The sequence below is a fragment of the Cynoglossus semilaevis genome, chromosome 17 (genome assembly GCF_000523025.1).
Source record: "Cynoglossus semilaevis isolate Cse_v1.0 chromosome 17, Cse_v1.0, whole genome shotgun sequence".
In the NCBI taxonomy this organism is placed as follows: domain Eukaryota; kingdom Metazoa; phylum Chordata; class Actinopteri; order Pleuronectiformes; family Cynoglossidae; genus Cynoglossus; species Cynoglossus semilaevis.
In genome coordinates this window covers 13,028,317-13,051,277 of record NC_024323.1, presented here as the reverse complement: position 1 = coordinate 13,051,277, position 22,961 = coordinate 13,028,317, and the positions used below count along the sequence as shown (strand labels likewise).

Genomic DNA, 22,961 nt, shown 5'->3' with positions numbered 1-22,961 from the left:
TAACAGTGACAAACAGAGCGTGTGAATCTGTGTGTGTGTGTGTGTGTGTGCAGACAAAGATCCTCCGCTCACACCGACGTCTCACTATTCATTGAAAAACTCTAAACAATGAATATGTGAAATGCAGTACCAGTGTTTTCAATGTCCACCAAAAGACCCTCATGCAGACCTGTTTCATAATGCCACAAGGGGGAGCTGCACTTTCACACTTTTTCCTGAAACAGTTCTGGAGGTTTCTATGGGACTCTGGAAAGTCCTTTTTTCAAGTTAGCACGACACTCAGACTCTGTGTGATTGAAAAACCGACTCAACAGAAGCCACTTCCTGTTTTCACTCCCGCTTCCAAAAAAGGATGCACAATCGCTTATTTAACATTTTACCTCTAAATTTCAACCATTTCCGTTACTTAGAACAGTACCAACCAGAAACAGAACCCAGAACACCGACCAGCGCAACGTTTAAAGCAACAGTACCACCGTTCCTTTATTTGAGTGTTTCAGGTAAAAAAAGGTCACCACACGTTTTGATTATTAAGTACACCTGCTAGTTTAGCCAACTAGTTAGCTTTTAGCCAGCTACCTTTAAATACAGACAGTAAGAAGCAAGCTAGTTTAGCCAACTAGTTTACCTTTAAATACAGACAGTAAGAAGCAACTGGACTGAACTTAGTTAGTTAGTTATAGTTAGTTATCCAGGTCACAACAAACACAACCTCCAGTACAATCACCACTCACTTAATGCTAACAGAAGCTAATGGTATAAATGTCCTTAAATGTCCTTTTTTTTTATTATTTCTGGCTAGGGCTAATGTTTACTATCAAGCTAAACTAGTGAGTAACTTAGCAGTCCAATTTGTTACCCAGGTAAAGTTCCTGATGAGCTTAGAGATGAATATGGAAAAAAACATTAAAAGGGTTCACAACTGATCTGGCGTCCATTGTTGCCACGGACAGAAAACATCACTTGTTGTTGACGGCAGTGTTCCACGGCTGTTTTCGTGTGGATCCTTCGCGGTCCTTCCTCTCCAGGGGCTTCAGGTGTGATGACAAGACCAGGCCTCTGCCAGAAACACAACACAGCCTGAAACTTACTCAAGGACCTTGAAGACAAGTCCTTGACAGAAGTCCAAAATGTCTTATGTCTTAAACTTCAAACATTCTTCGTACTTTCATTAAAACCACCTTGACATCATAACCCAATCAACTCCAAACGTTTTGGGAACTTCACTTAAGTTTACCACAAAGGGACTTTTGCAAAAAGTTTTTTTAACAGCGTAATTACGGCCTGTTCAGCTGCAGTTACCTAAACTCCTCGTAGGTGGCGACTCTCTGTTCTACCGCCCGGACTTTAGCAGCGTTCTCTCGCTGGTGTCGACGATCGGACTCCAACGCCACCTGCACCTCGCGTTCCAGAGCAGAGAAATTGATGACATCACGCTGCTGGGAGGCCATCGCGTGATGATGTCACACGGGTCAAAGGGGACGCCCGTACGTGCAGTAACGCCTCCTACATGGGGAGAGCGGAACAGCAGTCAGTCAGTGGTTGTCTTTAACTTTAAAAATAAAAAATATAAAAAAACTTACCCCAGGTTAACTGGAGACTAGTGTAAGCAGGTTAACTAGTGTTTAACGGTGACCCGTGGTTTACCGTAGCTCGTTCAGTCACGACTGAGGCTAACCGTGCCGTTAATGGCCGTGGTTTACTTCAGTCTAACAACGAACTTACTTAAGAAATACGTTTACTTTTCTTCTTTCGCTATTTTTAATTTTTTTTTTTCCTAACTCAATTTGAAGTGAACGTCAACGAACTCACCCCTGGGTTCGACCTGCTCCTCTTTAAATCTTCACTCAGCGGCTTTCAGCAACACAGTGTCTCCATGACAACGGGAAGCAGCGTGGCGAGAGGCGGAAGTGATACAGAGAGAGATGCGGAAACAAGACACAGACATACCCACACTTATACATGTGCGTTAGTGATTCGATTCTTATATCTTTGTAGGTCGGTACGTGGCTGTAGGTCCATGACTATGTTAGACTGAATAAACAGGAGTGACTTTGGTTCCTCATCACCTCACAAACACCTCCTTCCTTCCATCTTCTCCATCAACTGATCTCCTGTGAAAGGTCTTTCATTTTTCACCTATTTTCCTGGTTAGTCCTGCTGTTGTTGACTATGATGACATGAGGCCAGAAGGAGAAACTGTAGTTAAAACAAGTTAATTTGATTGATTGAATGAATCAAATTGAATCTGATCTTCAACTCTGTCCCTTTTCCCCCTGTTTATCTTCATGTATACGAGTGTTATTTTTTATAACTCTATTCAGGGACAGCGAGAGATTAGAAATAGAACTATAAAAAAGGTTTATTCAAGAAAAACATTTGTCATGTCAACACATTTAATTGAGGAAATCGTGAAGTAGCAGCAACCACTCTGTGAGACTGGAGAGAGACTGACACTGAGACAAACAAACAAACAAACAAACAAAAAAAAGAAAAACACAAACATAGATTTCATTTGTCTTTTGTTCATTTTTGAGGTAAATAATCCAATGTTAATCCAGACTAATTCTGATGACATCATGCTGACATCACCTCTGATCTGTCCTATTGCTGCTTCAGTAGTTCTACACTGCGTCTTACCTTCAGTCCACTGATGTCCACGGTCTGTCCTTCTCTGACGATGCCCTGCAGACGCACTACTCCACTGCTCGGATATCCCTCTTCCACCTGCAGGTGGCACACTACTGTGGCTGATTTAAGGTAGACCAGGAGGCGCTGAGACGGACGCCAATCAATAGCAAAGCTGTTGAAACAGAGAGAGATGGAGTAAGTCTACGACAAGGAAATGGAGATCGTCAGCTCCTGTGTCTGCCTGAGCTAAAAATTATTTATTTTCCTCTTTGGACCCTTGTGTGAAAAACAAAATGTTTCTAGTTAAGTAAGTCAGTTGTTAATCATTGATCATCTATTAACTGACCTGGAACGGAGCTTCTGGACCTCCAACAGCAGCTCAGCCTCACCCATGTAACACTGCATCACCTCCAGCAGGGCGGCACTCAACTCTGAATATCTGCCCCTGAAACTGTCTTCAAGCAAACCTGCTGGACCTTCCTCCACCTGGGGAGGAGAAGAGAGTGTGTGTGAGAAAGAAGGGAGAAAAGGAGAGGGACAGATCTTTTTTTTAACCCTCTGACGATCATGTGACTCACCTGTAGGCTGAACGTCAGCTGATCTGAACTCCAGCTGATCTTCAGCCTCAGCGGCTCCAGTTGATTAGTCCAGAGCTTTGAGGATGGGCGTGGCCTGAGTTCAACGCAGAGTTCGGATTGCTCGACCGACAGCAACGTAATCTGTGTGACATCACGGTGAGCCGAGACCAGCACCTGCAGACTGTACGGGAAGTGGCCTTCAGCAGCCAATCATTGCTCAGCGTTTGGGTCACCTGATCTGAGAGCTCACTCACCAGTCCTTGACTTGCTGCCACACATTCAGCCGTTCCTGCACTGCCTCTGACTGGGCCCTTAACTGGATCAGCTGATCCTCACAGCCCTGCAGTGCGTTCTTGGACTTGAGCAGCACCGCCTTCAGCTGTTCACACTGTTCCTTCTGTAAGAGAAGAAGAAAGGGGAGAGGAAGGGGTGAGGAAAGGGTAGGGGAGGATGTTGGAGGCAAGAGGAGGAGAGAGAGGAGGAGATGAGAGGAGAAAGAGGAGAGAAGAGTGTATAAGATGTACAAAAAAAGGACAAGAGGACAGAAAAATATGGACATGTGAGGAGGACATAGTCCCCAGCTCGTGTGACTGGGCTGTAGGACACACCTTGTCGTCAAGTCTGCAGAGCAGTTGTCTCAATCTGTGTCTTCTGTCCTCAGTCTGTTGGACTTTGTTTTGCAATTGTTGGAGCAGAGTCTCTGTCTCCTCCACACTGGACATGAACTGGACCTTCAGAGACTTCCAGGTGGACCGAGCCCCGGACCCTGACACACACACAACAAGTTTGGTTTTATTTGTGTGTGTTTGTTCGTGTGTGTTTGTGTGTCTGTCTTGTGTGCTTGCATGAATACCAGGCAGAGGAGGACAAGGCTGAGACACCAGTTGCTGTGAAGACTTCAATTCCTCTAAAAGAGACATGATGGAGTCCAGAACAAAGAGCTGACGCCACACCACCTTCTGGACACGACGACTGTCCTAGAAACACATACACACAAAAACCAGCGGGAAAAAAACTATCTAGTTAGTATTCTGACCCTCACTGTTATTATAATTCTGCTCTTCTGTCCATTAATCTGACTGATAATCTTTTTACTAACCATCAGGTGAAGCACCACTTGTGCTGCCTCAGCCGATTCCAGCTGCTGCGAGTCTCCACATGAATTCAACAGACCCTGGTCCAGCAGGACCGGGTCACAGTGCTGCAATACACTGACACACACACATATTTTAGCATCAGAGTGCATTCATACAAAAGCAATGTTTTACCATTACTAAATAACTGACATCAAGATGAATCTGTTCCCCTGCCTAAACTGGGACGAGACGAGAACAATGTTCTAAAAACAACAAACAGCCACGTCATACAGGCTATACTTATTAGAGTTATATAAGTACACACTCTTAACTTTCACATGTATTTATATTTGGTTAAGCTCTGGTCCATGACCATGTCACGGCTCAAAAAGTATTTGATTTAGCCACCTTTTCATCGCTGACGAACCAACGTAAACAATGAAGAAAATGCAGTTTTGTCTAATATGCTAATCTGCTATCGGCGAAGATTCCAAACAATTCCCTCCGTCGTAGTTTAAAGTAGCGCCAGTGTCAGTTTGTATTTATCCAGCTTTAGGACAAGTCCCTGCTTTAACAGACAACAACACAAATGGTTTTTAAACCATTAAGAAAGATTGTGGACTCAAGTTCAAACTTGTTTTCTCAAACAACCTACCTTTCAGCCATTTTTTTTTCAAACGCCCGCCGAGAGTCACGTGATTCTCAATTTCTTCGTTCAACATGAACCACAGCGACATCTAGCGGTCAGGAGTTGCGCAGTGCAAGGTCCTATTTCCATGTCGTAATTTAAAAACATGTCGAAATATTTACTAGTTTGTGACTTATTTTCACACAGATCCTTAACGTTAAAAACACATTGACTAACCTGGAATATTTTAGATGACACGGTTAGGATATATTAAAAAAGGAATCTACTATAATTCTATTTTTCTTATAAAACATTTGAAAAATATACATACATACAGTATATGGATTTATATAAAAATCTGGACAGGAATATGTTTTGTTGTTTATAGAATTAAACTAAGTTTGTTGGATGTTGTTTTAAATAATAATGATAAAATAAATTATCTTGACAACACAGTTCTAACAAATTTGATTACTGAATGGATTAAAGTGAGTGAGAATTTTAGAAAAAAACATTTTTTTAAAAGTATGAGGATTGAAAAAAAATCAGCTGATAATTTTTTTAACTTTAATATGATCATTCATCGTTACTATAATCGTAAATATAAAGATGTCTTTGTTTGTTCATCAGATATGGATCTTCTGGGCTCAAAAACTTTTGTAATGCAGAAGTCTGAAAGGAAAAAAAAACATTGTCAACCATCACTTTTTTTCCACATCAAAGTCCGTAGAGAAAACCAATGTTTTTAGCTCATAGGGACAAAACAGCTGATATTCCACTGCCCATTTCTCACAAATGGTAACTGAGTGACGGAGGCAGCAGAGGGCGCTGCTGTGTCCCTGTGAGCTAAAATCACAGATTTATTTCTGTGAAGCTTATTGTGGTATAATCATTAGGTTCTGCAGTAAATATTGTTGTTCACTCTAAGGCATTGCATGCTGATGTGTGCAGGTCACATGACAGATGTATCACCTGAATAGGGGGGCGTGGCCTTTGTTGTTAGCCAAAGAAAAGAAGCCACTGTGGGGTGAGAAGTCCATGCAGGACGTCCGGTACGTCATCTTCCTCCGGGAGACGGGGAAGTTCGAGAAGACACTGAGACTCTGCAGGTGGACCTGGGGGAACAGAACAGGGTCAGAACTGAGCAAGAATGACAACAGAACCAGGTCAGATCTAGAACCTTCTTCTCACCAGCCGCACAGCCTCGTCCTGGGCTTGGGAGGCGATGGCTAGGATCTCAGAGCTGGAGTTAAAGGTCATGGCAGTGACAGGTGTCACCAGGTTTTTAACAGCCCTCAGAGGTTTGGGATTGGCTGAATTTAGACACACCTCCTGAGAGTAGATGTTGACTACGCCTGACTGAGACCTTGAAGAGGTAGAAGAGATGGTCAGGTTTAGAGATGGTCAGGTTTAGAGATGGTCAGGTAATGACCACGGGAGCACAGAGAGAACTGTGGTTCTTACCCGCACGCCAGGAAACGTCCATCAGGTGAGGAAGCGATTGACGTTGCCGTCACGCAACCATCGTCTGTGAAGACGTTAAGACAACGACCACTGTTGCGAACATCCCATATGTGCACCTGTCCCTCATCTGTGAAACACACACACAGCAACAGCAGAGTCACATGACTGTAGTTACTGAAGAGGGTGTTTTTAAAGAAATGCGTTTTTTTATTGCATTTTTAGATAAAATTCTGACTTTTCGTATTAACGTATGATCTAAATCTCAAGATTTTCTTTCAGAATTAGAATTAAGTACTCTTTTATTTGTTTTGCCCAAATTCACAAACATCGTCTCTCTTATGAATGCTGTTCTTAAGAGAAATAAACAAATTTCTCAGTTTCATCTGAGAATTCTAGATTTTCTATGGGATTTGTTTCAGTTTCCAAAAAACAGATCAGAAATCTGGGAATAAACATTTGAGACAAAAGACACCCAAGAAAAAGAAGTTTAAAGAATCACATTTAGTGAAATCATTCACCTGAGTGAACAAAGACTTTACTGCTGTCACCCGCCACAGTCACACCCCTGACTTCGCCGTTGATCTTCACACTGTTGACAACTTCCTGAGTCTGACAGACACAAACAATTTTGTAGGTTTTTAGCCAAGCCGTTGATCATTTGATGACTTTCTTTTTCTTGCAGTCTCATGTCTGTGTGCTTACCTTGAGCTCAAGCAAATGCACATAGCCTCTGGTCCCTGTCAGCAGAACGGCACCTCCCTCAGGACAAATGCAGAACTCCTTCACTTTTGGTTCATTCAGACCTGAAACAGGAAGAGACACAACCTCTGATCTCCTGTTCCCTCTTTGACATGAATTTATTCTTTAATACATTTTAACGTTCCAGTGGTAGGTGCCATGACCCCTGACCTCTGAGTGTGTGTACGCCGATCACCCGTCCCTGGATCATGTGATACAGGTAGAACATCCTGTTCCTCACACTGGTGGCCATCACCATCTGTCCATCAGAACTGAAGCGAGCTTTGTGAACTGGAAAACGGTCCAAGTGGACACTCTGGATTTTTGGGTTGTTCTTTCCGTCCACCTGGAACAGGGACAGGCACTGGTCCATTCCGGCTGTCAGGACCACCTGAGCACTGGGATGAAACTGGACACTGGTCAGCCGATCCTCTGAGAGACGTGCAGTGTTGGCATGGCGGCACTTCTTTATCTGCGGTAAAGATCCAAGGTTTAGTTCACGAGAATCCTGGAGCAAAACCAGAAACCACAACTGTGACAGACCTGGAGGACACCACTGGACAGACGCTCCGAGGTCGTCAGTAGATTTCCTGTCGTCCTCAGGAGATCGTCTGGGTCGTCGTCCTCCTCATCATCTTCATCTTCACCTTCAGGAACAAGACACACACAGGTTTCTCATACTTCTGTGATTAAGATTAAACAGATTAGCCACATTAGACAGATTAAGTAGTTGACTCCGGTCAAACCACATTCAAATAATCCAGACGAGGCAGAAAAGTTGAAAAGTTAAAAGATTAGTGTGTGTGTGTGTGTAGAAACAGGGCAGGGACTAGGATTAAAGTTTGTTACAGGTGAAAAAGACATCAATGTTCTAGAAACCTATCAACAATTTACCAATCGTGTCCTTTTTCTTCTGTCCATCACACAGCTGTGCCCACGATGGAGTCCCGCCCATCGCCTTCTGAAATCTAAGACACAACAGAGTCAGCGCGCACACACACACAAACAAACAAACAAACAGACAGACAAAGAGATAAAGGTCCAACTCACTGCTCCTTCATTCTCTGCTGCAGCTGCTGATTGGACACTTCAGCCGCGCCACCAACCAGGGCTCTCTTGGACCGATGAGTCATGTCCACTCTGAAACACAAACACACATTCACGACAATCATAAATCACACACGAACATTTGTAGGCATGTTCGCTCGCTCACTCACATCTGTTCCAGTTCGTCGTCGTCATCCACCCAGGCTGCTTTTCTCTTCTTCTTTGGTTGTGGCTCTGGACCGTCTTCGTCTGCTTCTTCTTCTTCTGCTTCTTCTTCTTGGATGGATATTGATGAATTATTCCTCAGCGCCTCATCGTCCTAATACAGAACAGAACATGAAAATCTCAGTATTCCCTCCACCCTGACAAATATTTTGCCATATTACAAGCTAACTTTCAGCTATTGTTATGGTGATTTTACTAATATACATAGTTTTTAGATAATTTCTCGTTCGGAGCTTGATTCTAGTCCAAAGGAATAATGAAAAAACCTGGTCAAATCTCACTGTGTTTACACAACTGTGGAGATGAATGTTACTTTCCTTCTACCTTTTTAAGTTATTATTTTGTCGTGTTTATCTAATGTCTAATGTCACTAACATTTAGCCATCTTTCAGTGTTGTTGTCCTACTTTTCGTCTGCTTTTTCTGTAACCCACCTGCAGTAGTCTGTCCAGCAGCTCGTCCTCCCCACCGAACACCAGCTCCTCCAGAATCTTAACACTGGAGTCCTCCTGCCCCAGAACGGCCACCTTCTCCGTGTTCCTCCGCCGCTTTTCCTGCTCCTGTTCCGCCTTATCTGAGCCGCGGGGCCGCGCTCTCTTCTGCTCCGACATTGTTTTAAACCTTGGTCAAAAAGTTACGATTTACCCACAGTTGACGAAAACAACGTGTGTGAAAAGGGGAAAAGACGGAAACACCAACAATCTACTTCCGGAGGACGGAATTCTGAAGCAGTGGTATAAAAACACTGACACCTAGTGTTGAAAGTCGGAAATGTTTCCGGTCAGTCTGGATATATCGAATTGTATCCAGTTAATTTGCCTTTTAGTAGCACTTTCTCATCAGCATTATTTTTGACGTTTTATTCACGCAGTCCTGGTGGAAAGTTTGTTGATTATAAAATGATTATGAAGTGATTAAATCTGAGACATTAATAAGCAGAATGTTATGAGGAAGAATTACTCTCCTCCCAGAGCCAGGAGCATCAACTTTTCCCCGTTTAAGTCAATTTTATTTGTAAAGCCCAGACTCACATATCACATTGGACTTCATTTTAAATAAAGACAGAAATTAAACTTAAATATCCTATATAATATCCTCCTAAAAAAAGTTTATCAGGGGAGGGGAGAGTGTATTAAGTCGACGTTATAACGTCACCAGCAAAAAAACACTGACTGGGTGAGATTTGAGGCAAACACATGGACATTTATTACTGAAATGATTTTCAATAAACAAAAATATTGTCAATAACCCTTACATTTAAATAACATAACAATAACAGAACACTTTATAAAAAAAAACAAAACAGTAGGCAATAGAGGACTCCTTCACTCAGTCCTTCAAATCCTATCAACTACAATGGCCTTCACGGACCACAAAGCACATTATTATGCAATTTATGTCAACCAATCAGGACTCAGCGAAAACCATGTTCCCTTTTTGGAAATGTGCTCAAAAGTTACGTTTATTTCCAAGTTAAACCTGAACGCAGAACCTTTTAAAAAAACAAAAAAAAAAAAATCAAACTATTTTAACTATAAACTATAGTTATCAGCTGGCATGTCCATCACTGTAACATTATTATTATTATTATCAGTAATAATAATGACTGAAATGGTTTCCTATTAAAGCTAGAAGGTCATGCATATTCAGCAGCAGGTTCTATATGTTGGTCTGCTATTGTTCTGTTTTTGGATCCTTTTATAGATTCTCTCTGATTCTGAACTGACTTTATGAACCCCAACTTTAGTGTCAGCGTTAGCATGCATACAGGTCTAGGGTCAGGTCCAGGTCCAGGTCCAGGTGCATACCTTTTCCCATCCTATCATGTCAGTATGAGGCCTGCTCCAGAGTACACCCACACGTGTGTGTGTGTATTTTCCCACTTCACCTTCCTACGGGTGGTAGAGGTGGAGCTCCTCTGGTCACTAAAAAAAATGAAATGAGAAGAAAAGCCATAAAGAGAGAAAGTCAAAATGTGTGAACTCAGTTTAGAAAAAAAAAAACAATACTGTGAGTGTGTTTTATGTGTGACCTCTGTTGATCCTGCTGGGATAAATTCTGGTGAAGTGTTTGAACTCATCCGGAGGAGGAAAATCATCCAGTGGATGAAAAGAATATCTGGATTCAAAATCGTCTGAGGCAGAAAAATCAACGAATCAATGAATGATCAATAAAATGACAGCTCAAAGATCAATACGTGATCAACTAACAAGAGACTAGATCTTAAGAGTGTTCCTGCACAGTGATTGGACGAATGGGCAGATGACTCACCCAGGAATAAGCGAGGGGAGGAGGCAAGGCCATTACGTGGTGGAGGAGGAGGAGGAGCTGAGGGGGTTCGGGTTGGAGCGGCTGATGGTTTCCCTCTGATGGGTTGGTCAGACGAGAGGGAGGGGCTGACCTGTGTCTTGCAAGGAGGAGGGGGCGGGGCTTCCCTGCCTCCCGCAACTAGCATCGTGGACTGGACTGAAAGAAAGAAAATTCAATAATTACCATCAAGAATCTGAATGAACTCAACGATGATATCGATGAAACCGTCGATGTCGCACCTGAAATATGAGTTGTGGAATCACGGACTGGGGGCGGCGGCCCTTTGCAGGATGAAGAGGATGAAGGAGGGGGAGGGGCGGGGTACCGTGTGGGTGCGTGGCCTCCAGGTGAGGGGGCGGGTCTCTTGGTGCTGATGGAGTTTTGACGCTGCTGCATCTCGGGGCAGGACTCCCCACCACCAACAACACCGCCATCGCCAGTGACACGGGGAGAGAGATGGGCTGGGGTCAGAGGAGGCGCCGCGCTACGTCCTGAAGTTGAGAGGCAGCGGGTGGAAAGAGGAGAGTGGGGGGGCTTTGGCGGGAGGGGCTTAACACCAGTATGCAAACAGACGGGAGGGGGCGGGGCACAGCCACGGTGAGAGACAGGGGAAGGAGGAGGTGGGGCAGGAGAGGAGTGCCTCATGCTTGGGGAGGGGGCGAGCAGGGAGGAGGAAGCAGAGGAGCCATCTGGGGGAAAAAAAAAAAATTAGATAAAATTAATAAAAAACAAGTACAACACTGAAATTCAAAACGCCCACCTGTGATTGGCTTAAAGGTGGAAGACCCGCCCCCTTCACACAGCCCTCTTATTGGAGGAGCACTTTCTGACTGACTTGGTGCTCCATCCACGCCGACTCCAACTCCTGCCGTGGCTCCTCCTCTTTTAGGCTCTGAGAACCACAACCATTGGACAGGTAAGCAGAGCTCCAGCTCCTGATGGGATGATGTCACAAATACACTATGATGACATCACAGAGGAAGGGAAGGAGGGGGTGCAGGATGGAGGTGGGGCCAGTGAGGCTGCTGGATGAAGATGAAATGAGTTTAAATCATGTGAGATGACTGACGATGAAGTAAGATTTCACAGCAAGAAATAAAAATATCTGCAGAAAAATAATTCTAGAGTGGTTCCTCGGACAGATCCGGCTACACCCCCCCCCGACCCCCCCCGACCACTAAATGTATCATTTCAGAAACCGATCATCCACTCCTGGTGGTGATTGGATCACTGAAATCTGCACTTGTCACGACGCGTTTGCGTACGTGTTGACAGCACAACTTGAATCTCTTGAGTCTCAGAGGGGGCGTGTCTTACTGGGCTGCGGCGAAGCTTTTTGAGCTGACGGTCGCTGCTGCGGCGGCTGCTGCTGCAGGTACTGGTAAAGGCGCAGGTACGGGTGCTGGCTGTGCTCACACTTCCTCAGTGCGTCCTGACACTGAAGATCTTCACTCTTCAGCTGTAGAGAGACACACGTGCGGAGGACGTTAAAGAATCAGCAACTCTTCGGCACTTTTAACGTGTAAGACTCCTCATATGTTACTGACCTGGCTGCAGGCGGTTGTGTCTGTAGCGCCTCCCAGGGGAGGTTGGTGGTTGGACATCTTTTTTTTTCCTGATGAAGACAAGTAGCAGTGAGCTGCTGGTGTGGATCACATTCACATCAACATGTTGTCAAACACTGCCACAGCCAGCAGACATGGGCTGATCCAATAAAAAGCAGCGTGACATGTCGGATCTGACAATTAAATGTTATGCTGCAAAAAAAAAAGTAGAACAAACTTCTACCAGCAAAATTAAAGTCGGCTCCGAAGGTGAATTTGTGAATCCAAGTCAAAAACGTATCTCCACATTATGATTAAAATCTTAATTGTATAATCCTACTTGTTTTTGTTATAATATTAACATTTATTTGTGTTTTCATTTTTTGCTTTATTTTTTTCTTCTAATGTTCTTTAATGAAAAGCACATTCAATGCCTGGTGTATGAATATGCACTTTACTAGTAAAGCCTTATATACGTAAGTGTTCGATGTCAATCATTCCAGGGGATACATTTAATACATATTAAAACATGATTTTTTTATTTTTTTAAACGGCTGAATTACAAATAGTCAATAATAAATAACATGTTCATGCTGATATCACAGTGTACACCGGGCTGTCGAACCCTAAACGCGGTCCACATCCGACTAAATTCTATATAAGCCATGTTCATTAGAAATGAAACCTCTCAAATCAGCAGTGGGTGCTCACCACGACCGAGGCGGGACTCGAACCAGCACTTCTCCGGAGTTGTGCGCGAACCCTGCGTCTGCTAGGCCAGGGGCTGCCCCATTAGCATTTACTGTTAGCTCAGGCTACGCTTTTAACAGTGTCACTAGCATTAGCAGCGCTGCAACAACCAGGTCCTGTTACTGTTCTGGCGAAAGTGCGTGTTCGGGTTAACGTACCCTGTATACGTCACCGTTCTCCCGCTGACTCGCTCATTCTCGTACACGCGCGTCGTGTTTGGCACCCGCTGCCGTTTCTGTTTCGAGACCTGACCAGATTAGTTCTGCGCATGAGCAGTTTCCGTTTCCGTTTCCGTTTCCCCATACCTAATTACTGTGACAGCATTACGCCTTGTCCCAGAGTGGTGACGTAGCCAATTTCTCTTTTGAGATCTGAAATTATGAGGGACTTGCCCCACAGAGCTTTACTTCCTGCTGCTTCATTTTCTCTTTTCTGAGGAAATCTGAAATTCCCGCCCTCCCTCCTTCTCTCATTTTTTCATCGTAAACGTATAGTCGAGCTCTCAGAACAGAAACCCTTGCGTGGCCCGTCTGTTTCCCCCACAGCACAGTTGGAAATGTGAGAGTCAGAGAATGCCTGCAGTCGCTGTTTATGAAACGATTAGTCATCATTAGTCACAGTCATTAACGATAATCAACTATAATCATTTAAAAGCGTCATGTCAATAATAATCATCATCTATTATCTTAAATAACTAATTCCTTTACATTTATGATCAATACATTTATAATAAAGTAAGTTTTTTTAGTATTCTTCATTAAAGAAAATCAATCATGATTTATGACCACAACATATGATCAATATGAGAAAATCGATCAATAATATCAATAATCATTTACATCACCATTCACATTTACTGAACAATTATTAGTGATTATTAGTCATGAATGCACTTGGCGGTGCACATGTTAGTGTGAATGGTTGGAGGTGTAAATGCTGGTGTGAATGGTTGGATGTAATAGTTATTGTGTAAAAAAAATAATGATGAAATAACAAAACTGAACGCTGATTCTTTGTTCTTGTTTTAGGGACGGGCTGTGGGCTCTGAGAAAGGACACTGAGACGAGGAGACCTGGACCAGGACCAGGACCAGGACCTGGTCCAGGACCAGGACCAGGACCAGGACCAGGACCAGGACCAGGACCAGCACCAGGGTCCTATCTGAGGCTCAGGATCACTGTGTGTGTTTGGGACTGATTGTGTGAGTCTTACTGTGTTTGTTTTGTATTAGTGTCTTGTCTGTCCTTGTCTGTGTGGTGGTTGAGGTGTGTCATTGTGTTTGTGTTAATATGTTTATGCATATTATTGTGATTGCATCACTCTGTGTGTGTGTTAATTTGTTTTAGGTGTTTTACTGTTGCTGATGTCAACATTTGTGTTTAACTGGTTTTTTAGTGTGAAACCCGAAAGTTCCGAGGGTTCATTTTCATTTTCTAAAATGGTGAATTATTTAAACAACAACCACCTGAAGAACAACCACACCAACAAGACATCAGACTCACAACAATCTTCAGACTCTCCAGGACCTCAGGACTCTCCAGGACCTCAAGACTCTCCAGGACCTCAAGACTCTCCAGGACCTCAAGACTCTCCAGGACCTCAGGACCTATCATCCAACAGGACTCTCCAGGTCTGGAATAATCATTTTCAGAATCAACTAAAATATCTTTTAAATATTATTACAGGAGTTATAGGCATTTAACTGGATTGAAAAATGAAGTTAGCTGGATTAACCAGAGTTAAAGCTAAAACCATTTGAATTCATTTCAGTTAAACCTGAAGTTAACTTAGTTAAATGTTGCTGATGTGGAAGTCGGTTGGATTGAACAAGAGACGACGCTGAACATAACAACGTTAAACTTAGAAAGTTTAACGTGTGCAGCAAGGTTCAACCAGGGTTCACGTTGAAGTTAGCCGTATTAGTTTATTCTACATTTAAAATGATTGCGTCGGTCTGTGCGTCATCGTATGTTTCCGAAAAAACTTTCGAAGACTGAGTTCAAGATGAAGTTATTTGGATTTGATGACCAGTTTGGAAACAGAGACGCGGCGGTTGGGTTGTCGGTTCGTTGGTTATTAGCGTCAGACTATGTTTCCAGCGAGACTTTGTCAGATGGAAACTGTTGCCACCGTTTGAAGCCCGAGTTCAGACTGAAATTACCTGGATAAAGTTAACCATGTGACTTAGTTAGGTTTCGTTTCAGGGTCTAGCGCCACATCAGAATGGAAATAGTTAGTCAGTTAGTCTTTTCAATCAACTGCAGTGTGAGCTGGAAAAGGCCGCCAGTCAGTTTCCACACGACCGTTCTGTTCGACAAATAAAAGTCAACGACTCACAATTGTTAAAGCACCGTGGCGTTGATCAGATCATCGATATTAAAACACTGATCGACTGCTAGACGGAACGTTGGGTTAGAACTTTTAACAACTTTGAACCTTTCCTTCTCGACCTTTCCTGAACTTTTGAATTTAACACTGGTGAGAAGTTAAGGCATCACTAAAAACAGATGTCCGCAAAGGCATCACTGGATATATTAAATATTGTCAAAAAAGTAATGTATGTTTTTACATTCTAGAACCAGAGCTTGCTGGAAAAACAGGACCTTCGCCAGACCAATCACTGTCAGACCGAAGCGATGCCGTCTTCTATCGTCCTTTTTGTCATCATCTACCTATGTGGTCTTCAGCATCCTCTGGGAGCCATGCCCACATGCAGACTCCAAAGGAATCTCGTCCAGTCCAGCCAAAAACTGCTTGCAGACCTGGTAAGACCAGAACCTGATCCAGAATCAGCACCTCGTGAAACCAGTGCTCATGCTTTCTCTGCCCTGTAGGGACCAAACTTTCCTGTCCACTGCAGCCCTTACAACGTCAACATCACATTCCCAACCTCCATCTTACCTGCTGCAACATCCACTCACTCTCAGGTAAGTCTGTGATGTCACCTCGGCTCTCAGCCTATCACAGAGCAGCTGATGCTCATGTTCGGTCGTTGAATCTGTGACTGGCTCCCTGCAGTGTCGCAAGGTGTTATGGGTAGTGCATGAAACCCTCAACGGAACCAGGGAAGTGTTTTCCGAATACAACGTAAAGGAAGGAGGGGTCAACTGGAACCTGATGAAACTGAGCACCTTCAGGAACCTGCAGAAACGTCTGCTGGACCAGGGACAATGTGTAAGTTCATTCATTCATTTAGTCACTAATAAGTCACTTATTATTCAACTCACTCACTCACTCCTCTCTTCAGTTGTCAGGTTCTCACGTCCTGGATTCTTACTTCGCCGACATCACAGCTCTTCTACAGCACAAGGTACGTTCTAGGCACAGCATCTGTTTCTGTCAGAGCCGTCGAATCAGACTCTAACCAGCAAAGAAGTGAAACAAACATCGGTCTGGGACCAACTGTGAAAACAAAGACGGTTCACGGACCTGCGGTTCTAATGCATTTGTTCCTGATTACAGCACAGCGCCACCTGTGGTTGGATGGCCCTGAGGAGAGACGTCCTGTGGGTGCTGCGGACAGTTCTCATGGAATATCATGGCTGCTTCATCTGATCCCACCACAGTCACATCTGTCCTTATTTATTAATATTTATTTATTTTATGTTTGGATTTATTTACACTAATTTATTTATTTTATATTTATTTCATATTTATTTATTAAGTTAAATTATGTTTATTTATTTAAGTTCCTTATGCTTGATTTAATAAAAAAAAAAAAAAAAAATCAGGAAATATGGGCGTGACTTCATACACACAGACACACACACACACCCCACAGACAGACTCCAGACTCAGGTTCAGAACTGGTTCTACTGCAGTACAAAGACCAGAGACGTTCTGTTGGATGAACAATGACAGCACTCCACTCTGAGACGTCCTTGACGGCTAACAGTGAAGCCATTGGCCACAGAAAGACACCACTGGTATGACTACAGGTGTAAACCCTGGGGGCGAGGTCTAACTGACTTAGTCTAAGGTCAAAAGATCCAATCACATCACCAAACATCACCACCACTGACCAATAGGAGATCAACCAGAGACAACAAACCCACATCTTTAATGGCCTAAGCCGCAGCTTGAAGCCGTCTGACTGGATGTGGTCACACGATGTCCTGATTTGAGGGAAACCCTGAGACAACACAGAAGCCCCCCCCCCCACTAAAAGACACAGCAGCCCATGTTCAGAACAATATAGACTTTATTAATTCACTAAAGTTATGAAATAAAAAGCAAGTTCCAAGTGCATGTGTCAACACAGGAAGTGCATTCCCCTACAAAATAAAAGCCCTCTTTGTTGTCCACGCACAGGAATTTTGATTTCTGACATTTGTTTGATTATCCCAAGTCCTGACATGGAGGTGGAGCGAGTACTATGTCAGAAGAGTGAAGGTGGGAAGAAAAAAAAAAATTATAAAAGTAAAACAAAAAAAGCCAGAGAACTCGGGGTCAAAGTCCAGACGGTTGTCGAGTCCAGAATCTGACAGAAGACGAACTGCGTGGGGAATGTTTCACATTATTTTATTTTCATCAGCAAATGGAAAAATAGAAGCTCGTACAAATGTCTTATTTCCAGAACTTTCTAACACCAACGTGAAGGTAAGTCACCGTTTCCCAAACAAATCTTTTCATTTGGCACTCGCTCCTTGGAGAGGCCCCTTAATGGGCGGAGCCTGAAACTTTTTAGTGCTGCTGTTGGTGACACGGCGGCGGCGGCATTTGCCAAGTGTCTGTGTCCGTTAGAGCTTGTCGCTGATTGAGTGCTCAGAACAAAAGAAAAGAAAAAAAAAAGAACAAAAAAACTAGAACCAAAAAAAAAAAAAAAAAAAAAAAAAGGAACGTCCACTACGAGTCCGCCACCCTGAGAAGCAGCCCGGTGATGTCATCATCAGAAGCAGTCCACCAGAGGTGGGTAATTATCTCAGGTGCGGAGCTAGCATAAAGGCAAAGGGTGGAGTCAAGAGTCCAGTCCACAGAGAGGGGGGAGGGATTTCAGGGCAGTGTGATGTCATCTCTCACTCGCTCATACACGCAAACACACACACCTCTCTCTCTCCCTCACACACTCGTCTTCTGTTTACAGACACAGAAGATTTTCGTCCAGTGGGAAGTTTGTCCTTCACTCACGTCTCTGTCTGTCTGTCAGGCATCTGTCAAAAGTCAGACCAGGATTAGACCCTTAGCAGTACATGTGAACAACACGTGCGGCGAGTGTGTGTGTGTGTGTGTGTGTGTTCGTACTAGGCCTGGCTCTTCAGCTTGCGCAGCTCCTTGGTGGCCCACGTGGCCAGGGTCTTGGTCTTGGAGGTCTTTGAGCGTCGACCTTCTGTCAGCAGGTCGTTGATGGGAGGATGTGTGTCCAGCAACTGCATCATCTCTTTACCAAAGGCTGTGCACAGGTCACTGAGGTCACACACAAAATTGATTTAACATACGTGGACACTTTACCCATACTTTTAACACACTGTGACAAACAGACACACAGACACAGACACACACACACAGACACAGACAGACACAGAGACACAGACAGAGAGTAGAACAGGTTCTGACCCAATCAGTCCAGCAGCACTGGCCACCACTCCGTCAGAATGATCCTCATCCTCAGCTATGTGGTGGATGAAGGACAGGATAAACTCCACCCGCGGCTGAACCAGCAGCACGTCAGCTGTAGGGGGTGCCAAAGAGAGAGAAAAAAAAAAAAAGAGACAGAAAAGGACATTTTAAATTGCCTTCACAGTGGACTACAGTGTGTACACGTGTACTACACACATTTGTGTAGGGTCCCGCAAAACCAGGAAGTGTGTGACTGACTGAGAACAGCCTGCAACTTCCTGGGTGAAATGGACCCAGTTTTTCTTTGACGCTCTAAAATCCTCCTGACCTGCTGCTGACAGGAAGAGGAACTGGCGTCATGTGATTTGGATTGGTCATGTGACTAGGAGCGTGGTCTTACGGTGGACATTTTCCTGGTCGCCCTTTAGGCCCTGGATGATGCCGGTGTAGGCCTCCAGACAGCCCTCCCTCAGCTCGTTCAGGTAGTCCACCATGTCGTAGTCCGTCTGTGAGACAAGCATCGTCAGAAAAATCGGCGCGTTTCTCTGCGTCCGAGTGTGCGTTTGTGCCTGTGCGTTCGTACCTTGTCCACCTGAGCCTGGGACGCCTGCTGCAACGTGTCCAATACAATCTTCAGATACTTCTTAAACTCTCCTCCGATGGCCAGAGCGATGTCACCAAACGCCGAGAGGATCTGAGGCTTCACTGAGCGATGCACGTTCTCGTTCTGGAGACGGGGATTGGGAGACATGAGTGGACAGCAGCGGTGAGGACAAAAAGAAAAAAAAAACAAACACGAGGATATCTGCTCACCCCCAAGTTCTCCAGAAGCAGCTGCATGATGTCGTCACAATAAGGAAGGATGTTGGACATCAGAGCTCGACACAGGTCACAGACCAGACCAACAGCTGCCAGACACACCTGTGAGTCAATTAATTAATCAATCAATCAATCATTGGTGACCTTGTGGTTAATGTTGCCCACGACAGACACACACACAGAGGGTTAGTTCTGTAAGGCTGATACCTGGTACTCAGCGTAGTTCCTCAGACCGATAGCGAGAAACGGTGTAAATGCTTCCATGTATTTCTGAAAGTCACTGCCTAGAACTGAAACACACACACACACAGATGTTATACTGATCACACGAACAGCACATGTGTGTACTGGTATGAAGTGTGTGTGTGTACTGGTATGAAGTGTGTATGTACAAGTACCTTCCACCAGCGTGGACACGGCCATTAGAGCGTCCTCCTGAACTCCTCCTGATCCAGCTGTGCTCTGGAACATTCTGAGCAGAGACCCCATCACCATGTCCGAGATCTGCAGCGCATCCTGGTGCTGAACCTTTCGCAGGACATTCTGGAAACGCATACAGGAAACTTGATTACAGGTCAGTTCTCCCAGAGAAGCTCAGGTTACGAAGACGAGCGCGGCACCTGTAGCGTGGCGCAGAGCAGTGACTGCAGGTCGTTGAACTGGATCCGGTCCGACGTGCTCTGAATGTGAGACTGGAAAAACAGAAAACATCGTCAGCACTCCACGATTGTGGAAAATTAGGCTCGCTCACTTGGGCCCCAGCACCTCCACCTCCTCACCTCCATCTGCATGACCTGCTTCAGCCGCTCCATGATGACCAGCGTGGTCTTCTGCACTGCAGGGTAACAATCCTTGGCGCTGTTCTTAACGATCTCCATCAGAGCCTCGTACGCCGCCGAGCGCAGGTTGTTCTGGTGACCGTCAGGTCTGGAGCAGAAGATTAACCCGAGTCAAGAACACACGAACGTCACCACCTCTGTTTGTTTGGTGTTTCGTCTACTCACCTGTCTGTGGTCTCCAGCAGTTTCTGGACGATAAGCTCAAAGCTGGAGGACAAACAGTAGGTGCACGGTTCCTCCTGGTCCTCAGCTGCATCCGTGGCCTCGTACGCTGCCTCCGCCAGAGACGAAAAGGCCTGGGGAGAAGAAAAAATAAATAAAATACAGGAACCCGACTATCAGCAGTTGTCCAGGGGAACGTGGAATCTTTTGCCCCACAGATGTTTGAAATGATGCACAGTACTTCTTACCCAACAGACATTGGACGCAACTCTGGGCTCCGCCCCCAAGCCCTCGATGAGACACGTCAGCAGTGGCTCCAGGTAAACCTCATTGATGGCGGCTTCAGGTAGCAGTTCACAGATGCGACCCACGGTCCACGCTGTGGTGTCCCTGACCACCACGCTGCGGTCCTTCATCAGGTCGATCAGAGTGGGCATGGCTTGGATAACGAGTGGTTTTAACTGGTTTAGTTCCGGACCTTCCAGGATTGAGCCGAAGGCCATGACGGAGGCGTCGCGGTACCGCCAGTCTGGGTGTTTAATGTTCTCTTTGATAAAGGGCAGGACATGGGGGACCACATCGTCCTCGCAGCATGTGGCAAGCAGCATCAGACACACCCCGGCTGCCTTGCAGGGGTTCCAGTCGTCGTCGTCATCGTTCTCATCCTGGTAAAAACAAAAGAAAAAATGTGTCAGAGGCCTCTGAGCTAATGAAGACACAGCACTGGTGATGACATGAACACACAGTTATCCTACCTGTTTGGTGAGGGTCTGGGTCAGGATAGGTACCAAGTATTGCAAGGCCCCCTTGGCATAGAACTTACTAGTGTGCTCTGGGGGGCGCCCCTGCTCTGACGCCTGAAATTAGACATAATAATTAGCAAAAATGGGTAGGTGGAAGGGAGGGTAAATAATATTTTTTTTCAAAAGTTCATAAGAGCAGACCTCTGAAGCCTCAATGGCCAGGTCCATCTCCTCATCACAAACGTTGGACCAGAATTCAATACCCTGCAGCGCTACCTCATCAATGTCACTCTTCATCGCTTCAATGGTGATCTGAAGAAGAAAAGGAAGTGAGGCCGACAAATCTGACAACCTGATCTGCAAAACCAAGATAATGAACCAAAGTATCAGAGCTGAAAAGATTCATAATCTCTGGAACCACAGCTGAAATCAGCTGATCACATTCACAGCTTCCTCAGACTCTGTCTGGTCTTGTGTGTTAGAAGCACAACATCACGTCAGGATTCCTAGTTGTATGGAAAGAGACCGTCTACATTAAGGTAAGGGGTTTGGATCTTTACCGCGAACAGAGCTGGGCCCATGTAGGTCTCCATGTACTGGTAATACAGAGACATGATCTTCACCAGGTTCTGGAGGGCAGCCACTCGCACCTGAGACACAGAACCACGTCAGTGTTTTCTCCATATCAAAGCTTAAACTCATGTGGACCACGGAGGAACCTGGTCTGACTCACTCTGGTATCGGGACACTGCGTGGCCTCACACACCACTTGCATGATGAAGTGGCGCTCCGTCTGCAACAGGAATGACAGAGGAACGTCAACACGTTGAACACTGGGCCAGACTCGTACTACAAACCTCAACAAAAACACTTCACGGCCTCTACTCAGGCTCCAGGCCTACGTACTTCTCTGTCAAAGTTGGCCTTGGTGAACTCCAGTGAGTTGAGCAGAGCATTGGTTGCGGCGAGTTTGACGTTGTTGCTCGGCTCCTCCTTCCTCATTCCCTGGATGATGGCTGTCAAAATCTGGTTGGCGTTATCCTGTAAGTGCTCTGGGTCCTGAAAAGTACAAGTGTTCAAACGTTACAATTACAGAACTGGACATCAGTGAACTACACAGAGATAAGAGGAGGCAGGAGCAGCAGCAGAGTGGTCTGCTCTACAGCAGAATGATGTCAGATCAAAACAAATCACTTTTGCTCCAAGACTTCACTTCCATCATCACAATAGCCATTTTTTTCTTTACTGTCCAGTTCATGTTCCGGAACAGTCTGATTACAGGAGATGTTCTACAATCATCTGGACTTGATCCAGACCTGAAAACAACTCAAGGTACAGAGCACATAAAGGTGGCAGAAAAACAACACTCACGATGTCCTGACAGATGTAGCCAATAGCCTCTAGTGTGGATTCCTTCATGTGTTCAGTGCTGGATGGGTTGGTGACATTTTCCACCAGCTGCAGGATCAGTTCGGGCCACTGGTTAACAGGAATCTCCGCACAGGCAATCCCGGCGACACACTGAGAGGCCGAGCTGGGCCTGTACGTCTCTGTGCCCAGGGTCTGTAAAACCTGTGACACACACGGGAGCGTTGAGACCACGGGGGCACGCCAACACATTTTGGAGGCGGCGCTGAAGGTTTGATTGAGGATGGGGCCTTACATAGTTCTTGATCTCGCAGCGGGCGTTGGCATCGATGGCCAGCCATCGCTGCTGGTAGCGTGTCTTGACATCAGGGTCTTTGGAGGTGAGGGAGTTCTTGACCTGCAAACCAGCAGCCACCCGAGCAACTTGTGTGTTCCCAGGGTTGGCCAACACCATCGACAACTTCACCAGGAATGTGGTCTGTAA

At 45.1% G+C, this 22,961-nt stretch overlaps 6 protein-coding genes and 1 non-coding gene across 12 annotated transcripts in view; 1 reads left to right on the top strand and 6 right to left on the bottom strand.

The window, feature by feature from the left end:
* Positions 1 to 790: 790 nt before the first annotated feature.
* Positions 791 to 2,198, bottom strand: dnaaf19 (dynein axonemal assembly factor 19). 2 transcript variants are annotated; one of them, XM_008330369.3, is made up of 3 exons: positions 1,813 to 2,198; positions 1,303 to 1,506; positions 791 to 1,059 (listed from the first exon to the last, which is right to left on the bottom strand). In XM_008330369.3, the coding sequence occupies exons 2-3, from the start codon at positions 1,449 to 1,451 to the stop codon at positions 960 to 962; spliced, it is 249 nt and encodes an 82-aa protein (XP_008328591.1). In that variant the 5' UTR covers positions 1,452 to 1,506; positions 1,813 to 2,198; the 3' UTR covers positions 791 to 959. The 2 variants fall into 2 exon arrangements, with proteins under 2 accessions (XP_008328591.1, XP_016895696.1); XM_017040207.2 differs by lacking the exon at positions 1,813 to 2,198 and adding an exon at positions 1,584 to 1,783.
* A 139-nt stretch (positions 2,199 to 2,337) lies between these two features.
* LOC103393408 (uncharacterized) lies at positions 2,338 to 5,025 on the bottom strand. 2 transcript variants are annotated; one of them, XM_008330370.2, is made up of 9 exons: positions 4,941 to 5,025; positions 4,309 to 4,420; positions 4,063 to 4,186; positions 3,818 to 3,975; positions 3,464 to 3,606; positions 3,210 to 3,390; positions 2,978 to 3,117; positions 2,641 to 2,803; positions 2,338 to 2,456 (listed from the first exon to the last, which is right to left on the bottom strand). In XM_008330370.2, the coding sequence occupies exons 1-9, from the start codon at positions 4,949 to 4,951 to the stop codon at positions 2,397 to 2,399; spliced, it is 1,092 nt and encodes a 363-aa protein (XP_008328592.1). In that variant the 5' UTR covers positions 4,952 to 5,025; the 3' UTR covers positions 2,338 to 2,396. The 2 variants fall into 2 exon arrangements, with proteins under 2 accessions (XP_008328592.1, XP_008328593.1); XM_008330371.2 differs by lacking the exon at positions 4,941 to 5,025 and adding an exon at positions 4,694 to 4,926.
* Positions 5,026 to 5,458: 433 nt separating this feature from the next.
* Positions 5,459 to 9,109, bottom strand: utp18 (UTP18 small subunit processome component). Its single transcript, XM_017040421.2, has 12 exons — positions 8,821 to 9,109; positions 8,333 to 8,481; positions 8,166 to 8,255; positions 8,010 to 8,083; positions 7,659 to 7,762; positions 7,287 to 7,587; positions 7,080 to 7,180; positions 6,896 to 6,986; positions 6,378 to 6,504; positions 6,105 to 6,279; positions 5,886 to 6,028; positions 5,459 to 5,585 (listed from the first exon to the last, which is right to left on the bottom strand). The coding sequence occupies exons 1-12, from the start codon at positions 8,995 to 8,997 to the stop codon at positions 5,561 to 5,563; spliced, it is 1,557 nt and encodes a 518-aa protein (XP_016895910.1). The 5' UTR covers positions 8,998 to 9,109; the 3' UTR covers positions 5,459 to 5,560.
* Positions 9,110 to 9,373: 264 nt separating this feature from the next.
* Positions 9,374 to 13,500, bottom strand: LOC103393410 (WAS/WASL-interacting protein family member 2). Of its 2 annotated transcripts, none has more exons than XM_008330374.3 (8): positions 12,952 to 13,500; positions 12,244 to 12,311; positions 12,014 to 12,155; positions 11,457 to 11,588; positions 10,936 to 11,385; positions 10,658 to 10,852; positions 10,419 to 10,520; positions 9,374 to 10,311 (listed from the first exon to the last, which is right to left on the bottom strand). In XM_008330374.3, the coding sequence occupies exons 2-8, from the start codon at positions 12,298 to 12,300 to the stop codon at positions 10,271 to 10,273; spliced, it is 1,119 nt and encodes a 372-aa protein (XP_008328596.1). In that variant the 5' UTR covers positions 12,301 to 12,311; positions 12,952 to 13,500; the 3' UTR covers positions 9,374 to 10,270. The 2 variants fall into 2 exon arrangements, with proteins under 2 accessions (XP_008328596.1, XP_008328595.1); XM_008330373.3 differs by having other exon boundaries at positions 13,149 to 13,499.
* A 355-nt stretch (positions 13,501 to 13,855) lies between these two features.
* Positions 13,856 to 16,612, top strand: ifnphi3 (interferon phi 3). Its single transcript, XM_025064654.1, has 6 exons — positions 13,856 to 14,620; positions 15,567 to 15,755; positions 15,825 to 15,917; positions 16,009 to 16,164; positions 16,238 to 16,300; positions 16,453 to 16,612. The coding sequence occupies exons 1-6, from the start codon at positions 14,354 to 14,356 to the stop codon at positions 16,543 to 16,545; spliced, it is 861 nt and encodes a 286-aa protein (XP_024920422.1). The 5' UTR covers positions 13,856 to 14,353; the 3' UTR covers positions 16,546 to 16,612.
* A 561-nt stretch (positions 16,613 to 17,173) lies between these two features.
* The window catches only part of kpnb1 (karyopherin (importin) beta 1), an 8,273-nt gene continuing 2,485 nt past the window's right edge, over positions 17,174 to 22,961 (bottom strand). The window contains exons 3-21 of one of the 3 annotated variants that reach the window (XM_008330378.3): positions 22,773 to 22,955; positions 22,481 to 22,681; positions 22,016 to 22,168; positions 21,843 to 21,902; positions 21,670 to 21,759; positions 21,311 to 21,421; positions 21,122 to 21,223; positions 20,615 to 21,031; positions 20,370 to 20,500; positions 20,145 to 20,292; positions 19,986 to 20,057; positions 19,764 to 19,908; positions 19,573 to 19,655; positions 19,360 to 19,467; positions 19,130 to 19,273; positions 18,947 to 19,052; positions 18,544 to 18,658; positions 18,232 to 18,393; positions 17,174 to 18,140 (exon numbers count right to left, since the gene is read on the bottom strand). In XM_008330378.3, coding sequence (XP_008328600.1) covers position 18,140; positions 18,232 to 18,393; positions 18,544 to 18,658; positions 18,947 to 19,052; positions 19,130 to 19,273; positions 19,360 to 19,467; positions 19,573 to 19,655; positions 19,764 to 19,908; positions 19,986 to 20,057; positions 20,145 to 20,292; positions 20,370 to 20,500; positions 20,615 to 21,031; positions 21,122 to 21,223; positions 21,311 to 21,421; positions 21,670 to 21,759; positions 21,843 to 21,902; positions 22,016 to 22,168; positions 22,481 to 22,681; positions 22,773 to 22,955 — 2,532 coding nt within the window. In that variant the 3' untranslated portion in view covers positions 17,174 to 18,139. Of the gene's footprint in view, positions 18,141 to 18,230; positions 18,394 to 18,543; positions 18,659 to 18,874; positions 19,053 to 19,129; positions 19,274 to 19,359; positions 19,468 to 19,572; positions 19,656 to 19,763; positions 19,909 to 19,985; positions 20,058 to 20,144; positions 20,293 to 20,369; positions 20,501 to 20,614; positions 21,032 to 21,121; positions 21,224 to 21,310; positions 21,422 to 21,669; positions 21,760 to 21,842; positions 21,903 to 22,015; positions 22,169 to 22,480; positions 22,682 to 22,772; positions 22,956 to 22,961 lie in introns of those variants that run through there. The other 2 variants (XM_008330377.3, XM_025064340.1) reach the window with 2 other exon arrangements.
* On the bottom strand, positions 18,765 to 18,905 carry LOC112488476 (small nucleolar RNA SNORA79). Its single transcript, XR_003052556.1, has one exon. It is a non-coding gene; the product is annotated as a small nucleolar RNA SNORA79 (small nucleolar RNA).

What these genes read in the sequence shown, in the direction of transcription:
- LOC103393410 (XM_008330374.3), bottom strand. Translation starts at nt 12,300, where the DNA reads ATGTCCAACCACCAACCTCCCCTGGGAGGCGCTACAGACACAACCGCC. An exon ending in CTCCCCTCGCTTATTCCTGG is followed by an intron (nt 10,521 to 10,657) that starts GTGAGTCATCTG and finishes TTTCTGCCTCAG; the next exon opens with ACGATTTTGAATCCAGATAT. An exon ending in TCCCAGCAGGATCAACAGAG is followed by an intron (nt 10,312 to 10,418) that starts GTCACACATAAA and finishes CATTTTTTTTAG; the next exon opens with TGACCAGAGGAGCTCCACCT.
- utp18 (XM_017040421.2), bottom strand. Translation starts at nt 8,997, where the DNA reads ATGTCGGAGCAGAAGAGAGCGCGGCCCCGCGGCTCAGATAAGGCGGAA. An exon ending in CAGCAGAGAATGAAGGAGCA is followed by an intron (nt 8,084 to 8,165) that starts GTGAGTTGGACC and finishes GTTGTGTCTTAG; the next exon opens with ATTTCAGAAGGCGATGGGCG. An exon ending in AGGACGAGGCTGTGCGGCTG is followed by an intron (nt 6,029 to 6,104) that starts GTGAGAAGAAGG and finishes CTGTTCCCCCAG; the next exon opens with GTCCACCTGCAGAGTCTCAG.
- ifnphi3 (XM_025064654.1), top strand. Translation starts at nt 14,354, where the DNA reads ATGTCAACATTTGTGTTTAACTGGTTTTTTAGTGTGAAACCCGAAAGT. An exon ending in AAAAACTGCTTGCAGACCTG is followed by an intron (nt 15,756 to 15,824) that starts GTAAGACCAGAA and finishes TCTGCCCTGTAG; the next exon opens with GGACCAAACTTTCCTGTCCA. An exon ending in TGCTGGACCAGGGACAATGT is followed by an intron (nt 16,165 to 16,237) that starts GTAAGTTCATTC and finishes TCCTCTCTTCAG; the next exon opens with TTGTCAGGTTCTCACGTCCT.
- LOC103393408 (XM_008330370.2), bottom strand. An exon ending in GCCTTGTCCTCCTCTGCCTG is followed by an intron (nt 3,976 to 4,062) that starts GTATTCATGCAA and finishes TGTGTGTGTCAG; the next exon opens with GGTCCGGGGCTCGGTCCACC. An exon ending in GTCCAGAAGCTCCGTTCCAG is followed by an intron (nt 2,804 to 2,977) that starts GTCAGTTAATAG and finishes CTGTTTCAACAG; the next exon opens with CTTTGCTATTGATTGGCGTC.
- dnaaf19 (XM_008330369.3), bottom strand. Translation starts at nt 1,451, where the DNA reads ATGGCCTCCCAGCAGCGTGATGTCATCAATTTCTCTGCTCTGGAACGC. An exon ending in GCCACCTACGAGGAGTTTAG is followed by an intron (nt 1,060 to 1,302) that starts GTAACTGCAGCT and finishes TGTTTCTGGCAG; the next exon opens with AGGCCTGGTCTTGTCATCAC.